Raw genomic sequence first — 17,216 nt, 5'->3', positions numbered from 1 at the left:
TTTAAAACCCAGGCATGGCAGCACTAATCACCATTTCCGAACATATCTTACTTTTGTCATCTTCAACCTTGATGTGGTCCTGCACCATAAACTTTGGCTCTTCATCTCTGTTTTCTCAAAAGTAAAACAATGTCTCTTTAAATAAATGGCACTCGACAGGTACACTACTCAAGTTGTGATCTTCAGAACTGGATTTAATCTCCAGGGCACAGGGGAAACATACAAGAGCGATGAGGCTAATCCAGTGTCAGTGAAATGAGAAAAAAAGACATGATGAGACAATTTGTCAATCTAGAAATTTCTACACCATGCACAGGGCATGAAAAATGTCAGTGGGGGATGGGTCACAAATAACATTTGATTTACAAAGGAAGATTTTACATTTATATAGCACCTTAGCAGACCTGCCAAAGTGTTTCACAACCAATGAAGTACTGTTTGGAGTTCAACGGGGATGCTGGCCCAGCTCCCATGCAGTATACAGTTTTTTACTAGGGACAGCAGAGGATCTTGGCTGGTCAAAGTCCTAATCTGGCGGGCTGTGACAGGTGATTTATCATTTTCAAACGCTTCAATGACCATCAACAAGTCTGCGGGCTGCGCCACCATCAACAAGCTTGCAGGCTGCGCCATTTCCACCCCCGTGGTGGGCAATGGTAGCCGACTGAGAGCATCCGCACAGTTCTTGGTGCCTGGCCTGTGGCAGATGGTATAGTTATACGCTGATAGCGCGAGTGCCCACCTTTGTATGCGGGCTGAGGCATTAGTATTTATCCCCTTGTTTTCAGCGAACAGGGATATGAGGGGCTTGTGATCGGTTTCCAGCTCAAATTTGAGACCAAACAGGTACTGATGCATTTTCTTTACCCCAAACACACATGTCTCTTTCTCAATTATGCTGTCGGCCCTCTTGGTCTTTGACAAGCTCCTGGAGGCATAGACAACAGGTTGCAACTTCCCTGCAACGTTAGCTTGTTGTAATACACACCCGACTCCGTACGACGACGCGTCACATGCTAGTACGAGTCTTTTACACGGGTTATACAATACAAGCAGCTTGTTGGAGCATAAAATGTTTCTGGCTTCTCAAAAGAAATGATTACTTGTTTTTTTTCCCATACCCAGTTCTCACCTTTACGCAATAACACATGTAGGGTCTCTAAGAGGGTGTTTAACCCCGGTAGGAAGTTACCAAAATAGTTGAGGAGTCCCAGGAACGACCGCAGCTCCATGATGTTCTGTGGACTGGGCGTGTTCCTGATAGTCTCTGTCTTGGTGTCTGTGGGCCGGATGTCGTCTGCCGTGATCTTTCTCCCCAAAAACTCCACTTCTGTTGCCATGAAGACGCATTTTGACCTCTTCAGCCACAGCCCTACGCGATCCAGTCACTGGAGGACGTCCTCCAGGTTTTGTAGGTGCTCGACGGTGTCCTGACCCGTGACCAATATTTCGTCCTGAAAAACCACCGTGCGTGGTACCGACTTGAGTAGGCTCTCCATGTTTCTCTGGAAGATCGCTGCAGCCGACTGAATTCCAAACGGGCATCTGTTGTAGATGAACAGTGCCTTGTGCATGTTAATGCAGGTGAGGCCCTTCGAAGACTCCTCCAGCTCCTGCGTCATGTAGGCCGAAGTCAGGTCGAGCTTGGTGAACGTGTTGCCTCCTGCCAGCGTCGCAAATAGGTCATCTGCCTTAGGTAGCGGGTATTGGTCCTGTAGCGAGAAACGATTAATAGTTACTTTATAATCGCCGCAAATCCTGACCGTGCCATCACTTTTGAGTACTGGAACAATCGGGCTGGCCCACTCGCTGAATTCCACTGGGGAGATGATGCCCTCACGTTGCAGCCTGTCCAGCTCGAGTTCCACTCTCTCCCTCATCATGTGAGATACCGCTCGCACCTTGTGGTGAATGGGTCGTGCCTCTGGGACCAAGTGGATCCGCACCTTCGCCCCAGAAAAGTTTCCAATGCCTGGCTCAAAAGGGGAAGGAAATTTGTTAAGAACCTGGGTACGAGGCCTCATCGACATGCGATAGTGCTCGGATGTCATCCCAGTTCCAGCAGATTTTGCCCAGCCAGCTCCTTCCAAGCAGTGTAGGGTCATCACCTATGACAATCCAGAGTGGCAGTTCGTGCACCGTGCCCTCGTAGGTGACCTTGACCATGGCGCTGCCCAGGACAGTGATAAGCTCTTTGGTGTACGTTCTCCGTTTCGTGTGGATGGGGGTCAGGGCTGGTCTGAGTGTTTTGTTGCACCACAGTCTCTCAAACATCTTTTTACTCATGATGGATTGGCTAGCGCCAGTTCCAGTTCCATGACTACGGGTAAGCCATTCAATTTTACATTTAGCATCATAGGTGGATATTTCATCAAAAATGTGTGCACCCCGTGTACTTCAGCATCTGCCTCCTCTCTCTGAGGCTCGAAATTGCTTTGATCCACCATGGACCGATCTTCCTCTGCCACGTGGTGGTTAGCAGGTTTTGCAGCAAGCTTGTTGGAGGTGCCCCATTGTTCCACAGCTCTTGCAAACATACCCTTTGGAGCGGCATGAATAGGCTGAATGGAAACCTCCACAACGCCAACAAGGTGTGAATTGCCTTGCACTCATCCTTTGTTGCGGACTCAGTCATCTGGGTCACCTGAGGCCTGCTGGCAGTTGCAGATTCGTGGTTTCTGCCCTGTACATTTCTGCTCGCAAACACAGTTCCAGTTAATTTATGAACATTGCTAGCACTTGTGTGCTGAGAGATTTGTTTGGTGTTATCACTGGTGGACATAAACGCCTGTGTTATCGCAATGGCCTTACTGAGGGTCGGTGTCTCTACAGTCAAAAGTTTTCGTAGGATGGTCTCGTGGCCAATGCCCAGTACAAAAAAGTCTCTGAGCATTTGCTCCAGGTAGCCATCAAACTCACATTGTCCTGCAAGTCACCTTAGCTCGGCAACGTAGCTTGCAACTTTCTGACCTTCAGATCGCTGGCACGTGTAGAACCGATACCTCACCATCAGCAATCTCTCACTCGGGTTAAGATGCTCCTGAACCAATGTACACAGCTCCTCATACGACTTATCTGTAGGTTTCACCAGAGCCAGAAGATTCTTCATGAGGCTGTAGGTCAGTGCCCCGCAGACCGTGAGGAGGACCGCTCTCCTTTTTGCAGCGTTTCCTTCTCCGTCCAGCTCGTTGGCTACAAAGTACTGGTCTAGTCATTTGACATAGGCTTCCCAGTCCTCATCCTCCGAGAACTTCTCCAGGATGCCCACAGTTTGCTGCATCTTTGCGTTGGATTCGTATACTCATCGCCAGTTATTGTGTTCCTAACACAGATGAGACTGCACACAAGGAGGTTAAAGTAACAGTGACCTCAGTCTTTATTAAGACACTCCAGAGTGAGGAACAGGCTTTTCTACAGTGCTCCCAAGGGATGCTGGGATCCCTTGTGACTTCAGGGGATGCACTCCCTGGTGGCGGAACATGGGAGTGCATGCTTTACAGATACACAATAAGAACATAATAAATAGGAGCAGGAGTAGGCCATACAGCCCCTCGAGCCTGCTCCACCATTTAATACGATCATGGCTGATCTGATCATGGACTCAGGTCCACTTCCCTGCCCGCTCTCCATAACCCCTTATTCCCTTATCGTTTAAGAAACTGTCTATTTCTGTCTTCAATTTATTCAATGTCCCAGCTCCATAGAAATTTATTCTGTGCCATCATCGAAGTCGTTAATCAGTGCTATGAATAGTTGAGGCCCCAACACAGATCCCTGCGGGACACCACTAGTCTCATCCTGCCAATTTGAGTACCTACCCATTATTCCTACTTCCTGTCTCCTGCCGCTCAGCCAGTTTCCTAACCAGGTCACCAGTTTGCCCTCAATTCCGTGGGCTTCTACCTTAGTTAATGGTCTCTTATGTGGGACTTTTATCACTTCTGAAAGTCCATATAAATAACATCCATAGTCAATCACCTCTCCACTATTTTCAGCACCTCTTCAAAAAATTCAATCAGGTTTGTCAGGCATGACCTACCCTTCACAAATCCATGCTGGCTCTCTCTAATCAACTGAAAATTTTCGAGGTGTTCAGTCACTCTATCCTTAATTATAGACTGCAGCAATGCCGACAACCAATGTTATGCAAACTGGTCTATAATTTTCTGGTTTCCCTCTCTCACCATTCTTAAATAGCGGAGTGACAGGCGCAATTTTCCAATCTAAAGGAACGGTTCCTGAATGGAGAGAAGTTTGGAAGATTACAGTTAGGGCATCTGCAATGTACTCACCTACTTCCTTTAAATCCCTGGGATGTAAACCGTCTGGTCCAAGGGATTGTCACTCTTTAGTGCTATTATTTTCATTATGTTATTTTAGTTACATTAATTTTATTGCGTCCCTGTCCCTGATTAAATATTAATTTTCTTGGGATTCCCGGCATGCTTATCCTCTTCTACTTCTACGCAAAGTAATTATTCAACATGTCCGCCATTTCCTTATCATCGACAATATCACCGCTTTCAGTTTTTAAGGGGCCAACATTGTTCCTGACTACCCTCTTTTTTCTAATATAATTGTTGATTTTGATATCCCTTGCAACTTTATTTTCATACTCTGTGTTTGACTGCCTGTTTTGTCACCCTTTGCTGTTCTTTGTATCTTTCCCATTCCCCAGGTTCTGTGCTATTTTCTGGTACTACATTTTGTGTGAGGAAGGGCTTCCTGATATCATCCCTGAATGGCCTAGTTCTAATTTTAAGGCTTTGCCCCTTTGTTCTGCACTATCCCACCAGAGGAAATAGTTTATCTCGTACTGATAACAACTTTTATTTATATGGCACCTTTAACGTAGTAAAATGTCCCAAGTTGCTTCACAAGACAAAACAGATACATTTGCTACCAAGCCACAAAAGAAATTAAGGCAGATGACCAAAAGCTTGGTTAAAGAGGTAGGTTTTAAGGAGCGTCTTAAAGGAGGAAAGAGAGATAGAGAGGTGGTGAGGTTTAGGGAGGGCGTTCCAGAGTTTAGGGCCCAAACAGCTGAAGGCACTGCCACCGATGGTTGAGCAGTTATAATGAGGGATGTTCAAGAGGGCAGAATTTAAGGAGCACAGACATCTTGTGGGGTTGTGAGACTGAAAAAGATTACAGAGATAGGAATGGGAAAGGCAGTGGAGTGATTTGTAAACAAGGATGAGAATAACCGGTAGTCAATGTAGGTCAGATAGCACAGGGGTGATGGGTGATCGTGACTTAGTGCAAGTTAGGACACGGGCTGCTGAGTTTTGGACGACCTCAAGTTTACGGAGTGTAGAATGTGGGAGGCCAGCCAGGAGTGAGTTGGAGTAGTCAAGTCTAGAGGTAACAAAGGCATGAATGAGGGTTTCAGCAGCAGAAGAGCTGAGGCAGGGGTGGAGGTGGGCAATGTTATGGAGGTGGAAAAAGGCAGTTTTAGTTATACTGCGGATATGTGGCTGGAAACTCATTTCAGGGTCAAACATGACACCTAAGTTGTGAACAGTCTGGTTCACCCTTAGATTGATGCCAGGGAGAGGGAAGGAGTCAATGGTTAGGGAACGCAGTTTGTGGCAGGGATCAAAGATGATGGCTTCGGTCTTCCCAATATTTAATTGGAGAAAATCTTTGCTCATCCAGTACTGGATGTTGGACAAGCAGTCTGACAATTTAGATACCAAGCAGGGGTCGAGAGAAGTGGAGGAGAGGTAGAGCTGGGTGTCGTCAGCGTACATGTGGAAACTGACTCCGTGTTTTCGGATTATATCGTCAAGGGGCAGCATATAGATGAGAAATAGGAGGGGACCAAGGATAGATCCTTGGTGGACACCAGAGGTAATGATGCAGGAGTGGGAAGAGAAGCCATAACAGGAGATTTTCTGGCTACGATTATAGATAAGAACGGAACCAGGCGAGTGCAGTCCCACCCAGCTGGATGATGGTTGAGAGGCGTTGGAGGAGGATGGAGTGGTCAACTGTGTCAAAGGCTGCAGACAGGTCCAGAAGGACGAGGAGAGATAGTTTACCTTTGTCACAGTCACAAAGGATGTCATTTGTGACTTTAATGAGAGCCGTTTCAGTACTGTGGCAGAGACAAAAACCAGATTGAAGGGATTCAAACATTGAATTCATGGAAAGATGGTCACAGATTTGGGAGGCGACAACATGTTCAAGGACTTTGGACAGGAAAGGGAGATTGGAGATGGGACGATAGCTAGCAAGCAAAGTGGGGTCAAGGGTTGTTTTTTTGAGGATATGGGTGATGACAGCAGATTTGAAGGAGTGGGAAACACTTCCTGAGAAGAGGGAACCATTAACAATGTCGGCTAACACGGGAGCCAAAAAAGGAAGTTGGATGGTCAGCAGTTTAGTGGAATAGGGAGCAGGAAGTGGGACTCATGGACAATGAGCTAGGAGAGATCAAGAGGGGAGATCAAAGAGAAACTAGAGAAAGATGTGAGTTTAGGGCTGGCAGGTGAGAGCATAAGATGAAGGGAACTGGCAGAGGCAGCTGATCGGATGGTCTCAATCTTTGAGATAAAGAAGTCCATGAGCTCCTCGCACTTGTTGGAAGTGAATGTGGTGGAGACAGGGGAGGGGGGGTTTAAGGAGACGGTTAGCAGTAGCTGGGGGTTATTTTTGCAATCCAGAATGATCCTGGAATAGTGAGCAGTTTTTGTAGGAAAGAGTAAGAACCGATAATGTTTTATGTGTTCGAGCCAGATCTGGCAGTGAATGGCAAAACTAGTTGTCCGCCACAACCGTTCAAGTCTGTCCCCTTTTGACTTGAGGGAGCGAAGATGAGGGCTGTACCAAGGGGAATGGTCGGTATGAGAGAGAGTAATCTTTTTAATAGGGACTAGGGCATTAAAGGTGGTGGTGAGGGTGTGGTTGAGCAGATTGATGGCTGCACAAATGTCATTGTTAATAGAGGGCCAAAGGTTGGACAGTTTTGAGTTGATAAGTGCAGTCTTAAGAGAGTTTGGAGAGTTTTTTATCCGGGGCGAATGCAGAAAAAGAGTAGGTTTGGATTGGGGAAGGGGATGTGGGTCGAGAGCGGTACAAGGAAATGGTCAGAGATGGCCTTATCTTTAATTGACATGGTTGAAATAGCAAGGCCATGAGAGGTGGCAAGGTCAAGGGGGTGGCCGTGAATATGGGTTGATGAATTTACATGGAGGGAGAGATTAAGGGAGGACAGGAGGGTAATGAACTCAGAGGAGAGAGAGCATGATTAAGATGGAGGTTGAAGTCACCAAGGATGAGAAGTCGCTCGGTGCACAGGCTGAGGGAGGAAAGCAGTGAGGATATATCCATGATAATATTTTTATTATACTTGGGTGGGCGATAAAGAACAAAGAGAGATCTACCCTATCAATTAATTTAATCATCAATTAGATCACCCCTTAATCTGCTATACTCAAGGGAATATAAGCATAGTCTATACAACCTGTCCTCACAATTTAACATCAGTATCATTCTGGCAAAAGAAAGGTATACAAAATGCAGATACAAAATTAATTCTACATCTCACTGCAGTCAGTTCTTGGTTAAATTGCATTAGGAATATCTTTTGCATTAGTGGATTAATAGCAGTAATATCTTGTGGTACTAAGCATTCTATTGATCAAACTCAACAGCAGTGTTCCACCAGGTTCTCAGCTACAGTCATTATAAACTGACCAGAGATGCTAAACTATATAGGGGCAGAAATTGCCTCCTACTTAAGGTTCATTACCACCTCTAAGACCGGGGGCAGGCAGATGGGCCGACCCATCAGAAATTGCCCCTGGGCCGGGGGCGGTGGAAACGGGTTTCTGCCCCGCCCGTGTTCCCACCGCGTCGGGCACGTGCCGTTACAGCCCGGCACAAACCCTTGCTGTCCCTCGAGGGATATGCCCTGCAGGACCGGAGTCACTGCCACTGCCGCTCGGTGCCCTCGACAGCTTTTCCCACCGGGAAGCTGCCAGTGGCTGCGTGGCGTGTCCACCCTTAAAGGGGAGGGCGCACCATTGCGGCCACCATCTTATTTTAATTGTCGGCCTGACAATGGTGGCCACGGATTCGGCCGGGCCACCAGCAGGCAACCTGGCACCCCATCTTGGTTGCCGGACCGCTGGCCTGACTGAAGCCCTCCCTTGGGGCCCAATGGGCACCACTAAAGTGTCGGCAGAGCTCGCAGTGGCCCTCCCCTTTAACTGAAGTGGAGGGACATTGCTACGCGCCAGTACGACGTGGCACATTTGCGTCATGCTGACGTCATCAGCGTCACCCTGACGTGCTCCGCATGGCGCTGATGAAACCGCCTGCCTTCCGCCCCGCTCCCGACCCACTTCCATCCAAAACACTTCCCTAACACATTGAAAAAGAAAAAGAGGCCAATTTCGCTAGATTCTCCACCCCAAGGATTTGGGCGGAGAGTAATCACTTAATTCAAATTGAAATTTCGCCCCCATACTCTTTTTCAATCCAGATGACTTACTAATTTCTCTTTTTTTTGCAGTAAAGTGAAAATAATGTTATTTGTTCCATATGCTTTTCACAATAAAGATGCATATGCCAAGAGAGCACGGCAGAAATTTGAAAGTTTGGGTAAGAAAATTGACGACTGTTTTAAGTTAATGGTGTGCAACTGTATTCAGACTCATTTTCTGACCATTTATAGACAAAATCAAGAAAAGTAGTGTGGGTGTCAACCACGGCTCAGTGGGTAGCATTGAGTCAGAAGGTTGCGGGTTCAAATCCCACTCCAGAGCCCGGAGCACAAAATTTAGGTTGACACTCTCAGTGCAGCACTTCGCAAATGCTGCGCTGTTGAGGGTGCCATCTTTCCTGGCCTTGCCTGGCCTCTCAGGTGGAAGTAAAAGATTCCACAGCACTATTTCAAAGATGAGCAGGGGAGTTTTCCCCAGTGTCTTGCCCAATATTTATCCTTCAACCAACACCACTGAAACAGTTTATCTGGTCATTATCACATTGCTATGCATAAATTGGCTGTAAGGTGCTTTGGAATGTCCTGAAGTCGTGAAAGTGCCATATAAATGCACATCTTTGGGTTTTTTAATTACAAGGTTCTCACTCAACTGCGCTAGATTTATTATTTTTCATTATGTATTCTATGTGGGTGATGCTGTCAAGGCCACACTTATTGCCCATCCCTAGTTGCCTTGAAAGGTGGTGGTGATCTGCGTGGTGATGGTGCTCCCAAAATGGTGTCTGACCAGGACATTCCAGGATATTAGCCCAGTGATGAAAAAACAGCAATACATGTCCAAATCAGGTCGGTGTGCGACTTGAATGTGATGGTGTTTACACAACAACGCTGCTCCTGTCTTCTTCACTGGCCAGAATTGCAGCGCAGGGAGGTGCTGTCAAAGTGCATCGTCGAGATTGGACAGTGCGCCAATAGGAGGGTGAGGACACGAATTTGATGGCGGGCTACCGATCAAGTGAAGTGCTTCTTTCTGGATGGTGTCAAGCTCCTTTATTGCTGTAAAACAAGCCTGTCCAAACATAGTTAACCACACTATATGATCCCTGAATTCTGCCCATTTGGCCTGCAGCATTTCAGTTACATTTCATATGCCTTTGTATATTCCTGTTTGAATTTGCCTGGTTTGGAAATTACCATATGCTTTTAGGATTTTAGGGAGTAATACTAAAAGGGACCTTTCTAAACCAGCAGGCTTGCCAAACCAGAGCAAGTGAATCCAGTGGCACAGAACATATCAACAGAAATAGGACGTGGTAAAAGCACAGCCTCTAAATAAATGAGCCCTCCTTTCACACCTTCCCAAGACAATCTATGATTCTATTAATACATTAAGCAAGAGAATGAAGGAGGATCTGGGGAAATAAACATATGCTATCAAGAAAAAGATGCAAATAAATTGTTTGTTTCAGAAACATACAAGATAGGTGTAGGAGTGGGCTATTTGGCCCTTCGAGCCTGCACCACCATTCAATATGATCACGGCTGATCATGCAACTTCAGTACCCCATTCCTGCTTTCTCTCCATACCCCTTGATCCCGTTAGCCGTAAGCACCACATCTAACTCCCTTTTGAATATATCTAACGAACTGGCCTCAACAACTTTCTGTGGTAGAGAATTCCACAGGTTCACAATTCTCTGAGTGAAGAAGTTTCTCCTCATCTCGGTCCTAAATGGCTTACCCCTTATCCTTAGACTGTGACCCCTCGTTTTGGACTTCCCCAACATCAGGAACATTCTTCCTGCATCTAACCTGTCCAATCCCATCAGAATTTTATATGTTTCTATGAGATCCCCTCTCATTCTTCTAAATTCCAGTGAATATAAGCCTAGTCGATCCAGTCTTTCTTCATATGTCAGTCCTGCCATCCTGGGAATCAGTCTGGTGAATCTTCGCTGCACTTGCTCAATAGCAAGAATGTCCTTCCTCAGATTAGGAGACCAAAACTGTACACAATATTCAAGGTGTGGCCTCACCAAGGCCCTGTACAACTGCAGTAGGACCTCCCTGCTCCTATACTCAAATCCTCTTGCTATGAAGGCCAACATGCCATTTGCCTTCTTCACCACCTGCTGTACTTGCATGCCAACTTTCAATGACTGATGTCCCATGACACCCAGGTCTCCTTGCACCTCCCCTTTTCCTAATCTGTCACCATTCAGATAATAATCTGCCTTCCTGTTTTTGCCACCAAAGTGAATAACCTCACATTTATCCACATTATACTGCATCTGCCATGCATTTGTCCATTCACCTAACCTGTCCAAGTTACCCTGCAGCCTCTTAGCATCCTCCTCGCAGCTCGCACTGGCACCCAGCTTAATGTCATTTGCAAACTTGGAGATATTGCATTCAATTCCTTCGTCTAAATCATTAATATATATTGTAAATAGCTGGGGTCCCAGCACTGAACCCTGCGGCACCCCACTAGTCACTGCCTGCCATTCTTAAAAGGACCCATTTATTCCCACTCTTTGCTTCCTGTCTGCCAACCAGTTCTCTATCCATGTCAATACATTACCCCCAATACCATGTTCCTTAATTTTACACACTAATCTCGTGAGGGAACTTGTCAAAAGCCGTTTGAAAGTCCAAATACACCACATCCACTGGGTCTCCCTTATCCACTCTACTAGTTACATCCTCAAAAAACTCGAAGATTTGTCAAGCTTGATTTCTATAATGTATGTAGGCACCTTTAGTAATGACTCCACGAGGCAGGGTATGATACTTAAACTGTGTAGACCTGTAGTCCTTTATTTGCAGCTCCTGAGTGATGACAACAAGCTGTGAGTTCCCTTTTATACTGGGTTACCTGCCGTGTGCAGGCAACCCTTAGGTCTCCAGCAGCAGCACCCTCTGGTGTACAGGCAAGGTGCGTACAGTGTAAGGGTACATTCAGTGTTGCATAACAGTGTTACAAACATCACACAGTAAACAGGCATGCATACACAACAATACTCCCCCTTGAGCATTTTTCATATCCTAGTTGTTATGACCAGGGGAGGTGATCAGTGGTGGGCAATGGGAGGTTGTGGTGAGGGTTGTGTGGTTGCCAGGTGTGACCCGTGTGCTTGAGGCTGGCCTCGTACGTTTCCCCTCCCTCACACACAAACCAAGTGGGTGTCACTGTTGTGGGATCCCTCGGGGAGGTAGCCACTGCAGCAGTGGGTGGTGTGTATACACTGTGATGTGGGTAGTTGTGGGGTGGTGGGCAGGGCCACAAAACTGGGTGGGCTCCTTGTCCACCAATTGGGATGAGGGGCAGGTCATCCCAGGGTTTGCCAGGGAAGCTGGAGGGTATTGGCCTTATGCTCCTGGTGTTGGCCCTGGTGGCCAGGGGCTGTAGGGCTGGTCTGGTGCAAGTTGCCATTGGTGGTGGATGAGCTGCCCATTGACCACTGTCCCTGTAGTGGGTCTGCTCCCACTGCCTGTGTGTGTGTCCTGCAAGGGGCATCACGTTCGTTCCAAAGGTCCAGGGTACATGGTCAGGTAGCCTGCTGGAACTGGGGGTCTCCCACAGGGGGATTTCATTGGCATCAGCATGGTCCCTGTAGGACCCAATGTCCTTTGGCAGTGTCCTACTGGTATACATGACACCTTGGCTCTGATCACACATAGTCGAGCCTGCATTATACATTCTAGCATTTGCATCATTTTTGGGTGTCCTGGTTTCAACAGACATGGTTACATTAGGCATTTCACAATCTCTATCATTAGTTAAGCATAATAAACTTGTTCTTAACCTTACTGACACCTACATTCATATCATTAGTCACATTAGTTAAACCAGCATCACAATTCATTGTTACTTTGCATACATTTTCATACCTGCACCCTTTAATGCATCTTTAGCTTTAAAGTCCGCGTACTCAAATAGTTGAAACTTCCCCTTTAAATTTCTTTGGTTACCGGTCTCCTTTAAGGGAGCCTTCAAATCCGATTGGCCACTCGGTGTCATGTGATGCTTCTCCATGCTCACTGGTGGCATGGCGGCGGCCATTTTGATTACAAGTGTTTCTCCTTGTGCTGCTGGTGCTGCAGCCATTTCCTGGCTTTCCTGCAGGAGGGCTGTCGTGGTCTTTTCTTCCACAGGGCCACTTCGCCTGATGTGGACCCGGTTTATCCAATTCCTGCCCAGCAGCATGGGACCGTCTCCGGCTACAATCCACAGGGGGAGTTTGTTCAACACGCCGCCCTGGGAGACCTGGACGTCTACACTGCCAACCATTTGGATTTTATCTTTGGTATAGGTGAACAGCTTTGCCTGGACAGGAGACAGTTTTGGTCGAGTGGCAGGATTCATCCAAATTTTTTCAAAGGTCATTTGGCTCATCACTGACTGGCTCGCCCCTGTGTCGATCTCCATGGAGACTGGGACCCCGTCGATGTCCACTTCCCTCATCCACGGAGAACTTCCGGTGGAGCAGGTAAAGATTCCATAATCTTCTTCCAGGGCTTGAGCAGTTTCATCTTCATCTGTGTCGGAGCCCTGGTGATCAGCCAACTCATCAGAGACGTGGTGAGTACAGCCTTTTCTGCGGCACTGGTGGGCCCTGTGGTTTCCTCCACAGCGCCAGCACGGGGCCATCCGGTTTGCCCCATGTGGCGGACTCAGGGTTGAGGGACTCGGGGCAGCATTTCTGCCTTTAGAAGTATCCATGCGGTGCATTGCGCTCGCCGGTTTAGAGTCCTGGGTCAGTATTCGCCTGGAGTCGCTGGCCGAAACCATGTAGGGCTGGCTCACTTGAATTGCTTTCTGCAGGGTGGCCGTGATGTCAGCCGAGAGCAATTTGTGTAGGAGGCCTTCATGGCCGATTCCGATGACAAATATGTCCCATAGTGCTTCATTAAGGTGGTCGCCAAAATCACACGGTGCAGCTAGTCTTCTTAAGTGTGCAGCATACTTGGCAATTTCTTGGCCCTCAGGTCGCCGGTTATTGTAGAACCGGTGCCTGGCTGTGAGGATGCTTTCTTTCGGGTTTAGTTGTTCGTGTATGATTGTTACATGTTGCTCATAGCTCTTGGTGGTTGTCTTCTCCGGGGCTAGGAAGTCCCTGACGAGACCGTAGGTGGTGAGCCCACAACTGCTAAGCAGGATGGCCCTGCATTTGTTCGGTAGTGTAGCCGGTGTGTCCCCGTCCAGGTCGTTCACTATAAAGAAGTGTTACAATCTTTCCCCTCCGTAAATTGCTGAAAGTTGCTGAGGTTAGACATGTTGAGCGTGTAGTTCATGATCTCGTATTCCCGTCGTCAGTTATAGTGTATGTAGGCACCTTTAGTAATGACTCCACGAGGCAGGGTATGATACTTAAACTGTGTAGACCTGTTGTCCTTTATTTGCAGCTCCTGAGTGACGACAACAAGCTGTGAGTTCCCTTTTATACTGGGTTACCTGGCGTGTGCAGGCAACCCTTAGGTCTCCAGCAGCAGCACCCTCTGGTGTACAGGCAAGGTGTGTACAGTGAAAGGGTACATTCAGTGTTGCATAACATTGTTACAGACATCACACAGTAAACAGGCATGCATACACAACAATTTCCCTTTCATAAATCCATGCTGACTTGGATCGATCCTGTCACTGCTTTCCAAAGGCGCTGCTATTACATCTTTAATAATTGACTCCAGCATTTTCCCCACCACCGATGTCAGGCTAACCGGTCTATAATTCCCCATTTTATCTCTCCCTCCTTTTTTAAAAAGTGGGGTGACATTAGCTACCCTCCAATCCATAGGAACTGAACCAGAGTCCATGGAATGTTGGAAAATGACCATCGATGCATCCACTATTTCTAGGACCACGTCCTTAAGTACTCTGGGATGCAGACTATCAAGCCCTGGGGATTTATCGGCCTTCAGTCCCTTCAATTTCCCTAACACCATTTCCTGACTAATAAGGATTTCCCTCCGTTCCCCCTTCTCGCTAGACTCTCGATCCCCTAGTATTTTCGGGATGTTATTCGTGTCTTCTGTAGTGAAGACAGAACCAAAGTATTTTTTCAAATGGTCTGCCATTTCCTTGTTCTCCATTATGAATTCACCTGATTCTGACTGCAAGGGACCTACATTAGTCTTCACTAATCTTTTCTCTTCATATATCTATAGAAGCTTTTGCAGTCAGTTTTTATGTTCCGTGCAAGCTTACTCTCATACTCTATTTCCCCCCTCCTAATTAAACCCTTAGCCCTTCTCTGCTGAATTCTAAATTTCTCCCAATCCTCAGGTTTGCTGCTTTTTCTGGCCAATTTATATGCCTCTTCCTTGGATTTTCCTAATTTCCCTTGTTACCCACGGTTGAGCCACCTTCCCCCTTTTATTTTTACACCACAGAGGGATGTATAATTGTTGTAGTTCATCCATGTGATATTTAAATGTCTGATATTGCCTATCCACCGTCAACCCTTTAAGTATCATTCTCCAGTCTATCCTAGCCAATTCACGTCTCAGACCGTCGAAGTTTCCTTTCTTTAAGTTCAGGACCCTAGTCTCTGAATTAACTGTCACTCTCCATCTTAATGAAGAATTCTACCATATTATGGTCACTCATCCCCAAGAGGCCCCGTACGATCAGATTGCTAATTAAACCTCTCTCGTTACACAAGAACCAGTCTAGGATGGCCTGCTCTCTAGTTGGTTCCTCAACATATTGGTCTAGGAAACCATCCCTTATACACTCCAGGAAATCCTCCTCCACAGTATTGCTACCAGTTTGGTTAGCCCAGTCAATATGTAGATTAAAGTCACCCATGATAACAGCTGTACCCTTATTGCACACATCCCTAATTTCCTGTTTGATGCCATCCCCAACCTCCCTACTACTGTTTGATGGTCTGTACACAATTCTCACTAACGTTTTCTGCCCTTTGGTATTTCGCAGCTCTACCCATATAGATTCCACATCATCCACGCTCCTGTCCTTCCTTACTATTGTGTTAATCTCCTTTTTAACCAGTAATGCTACCCCACCTCCTTTTCTTTCCTGTCTGTCCTTCCTGAATATTGAATACCCCTGGATGTTGAGTTCCCAGCCTTGGAGCCATGTCTCCGTTATCCCAATTACATCATATCCATTAACAGCTATCTGCGCAGTCAATTCATCCACCTTATTACGAATGCTCCTCGCATTGAGACCCAGAGCCTTCAGGCTTGTTTTTTTAACACTCTTTTTCCTTTTAGAATTATGTTGTAATGCGGCCCTTTTTGATTTTTGCCCTTGATTTCTCTGCCCTCCACTCTTGCTTTTCTCCTTCCTTCCTTTTGCTTCTGCCCCCATTTTACTTCCCTCTGTCTCCTTGCATAGATTTCCATCTCCCTGCCATTTTAGTTTAAACCCTCTCCAACAGCACTAGCAACCACTCCGCCTGGGACATCGGTTTCGGTCCTGCCCAGGTGCAGACTGTCCAGTTTGTACTGGTTCCACCTCCCCCAGAACCGGTTCCAATATCCCAGGAATTTGAATCCCTCCCCCTTGCACCATTTATCTGAGCTATCCTGCAATTCCTACTCTGACTAGCACATGGCACTTACTTGTCAACAAAATTGAAGCCAGTGGGATTAAAGGGACTCTGGTTGTGTGGATATGAAATTAGCTAAGGGATAGAAAGCAGAGAGCAGTGTTGAACGCTTGTTTTTCAGACTGGAGGGAGGCGTGCAGTGGTGTCCCCAGGGGTCAGCATTGGGACCACTGCTCTTTTTGATATACATTAATGACTTGGTCTTGAGAATACAGGGCATCATTTCAAAGTTTGCAGAAGACATGAATCTTGGAAATGTAGCAAACAGTGAGGAAGATAGTAGCAGACTTCAGGAGGACATACACAGACTGGTGAAATGGGAAGACACATAACAGATGAAATGTAACGCAGAGAAGTGTGAAATGATTCATTTTGGTAGGGTGAATGAGGAGACACAATATAAACCCAATGGTACAATTTTAAAAGGGGCGCAGGAACAGAGAGACCTGGGGGTGTACGTACACAAATCTTTGAAAGTGGCTGGACAAGTTTGGAAAAAGGCATATGGGATTTTTGGCTTTATAAATAGAGGCACAGAGTACAAAAACAAGGAAGTTATGCTAAACCTTTATAAAACCCTGATTACGCCCCAATTGGAATATTGTGTTGGTCTGGGCACCACACTTTAGGGACAATTTCAAGGCCTTAGATTGGGCGCAGAGGAGATTAACAAGAATGGTCCCAGATATGAAAGACTTCAGTTACCTGGAGTGACTACAGAAACTGGGATTGTTCTCTTTAGAGCAGGGAAGGTTAAGGGGCGATTTGATAAGTGTTCAAAACCTTGAAGAGTTTTAATAGAGTAAATAAGGAAAAACTCTTCCCACTGGCAGTTGGGTCAGTAACAGGAGGACACAGATTTAAGGCGATTGATAAAAGAACCAAAGGAGCCATGCGGAAAAAGATTTACACAGTGAATTGTTATGATCTGGAATGGATGGTGGAAGCAAATTCAAAAATAACTTTCAGTAAAGAATTGGATAAATATTTGAAAAAAAAAACTTTGCTGGGCAAGAGCAGGATAGTAGGACTAATTGGATAGCTCTTTCAAAGTGACGACACTGGCATAATGGGCCAAATGGCCACCTTCTGTGCTGTATCATTCTATGAGTCACTGTAGCGGGTTGGGGGGGGAGAATGGGGAGAGAAGAGACAGAGACAGAGACAGATGATTTTGTTTGTTGGATTAT

At 46.5% G+C, this 17,216-nt stretch overlaps 1 protein-coding gene across 1 annotated transcript in view; it reads left to right on the top strand.

The window, feature by feature from the left end:
• The window catches only part of LOC139255041 (alpha-aspartyl dipeptidase), an 84,310-nt gene that overhangs the window by 18,281 nt on the left and 48,813 nt on the right, over positions 1 to 17,216 (top strand). Inside the window, 1 exon segment of the mRNA XM_070873860.1 lies at positions 8,522 to 8,610. Coding sequence (XP_070729961.1) covers positions 8,522 to 8,610 — 89 coding nt within the window.

The sequence above is a fragment of the Pristiophorus japonicus genome, chromosome 3 (assembly GCF_044704955.1).
Source record: "Pristiophorus japonicus isolate sPriJap1 chromosome 3, sPriJap1.hap1, whole genome shotgun sequence".
Taxonomy (NCBI): domain Eukaryota; kingdom Metazoa; phylum Chordata; class Chondrichthyes; family Pristiophoridae; genus Pristiophorus; species Pristiophorus japonicus.
This window is presented reverse-complemented; position numbering and strand designations above follow the sequence as displayed.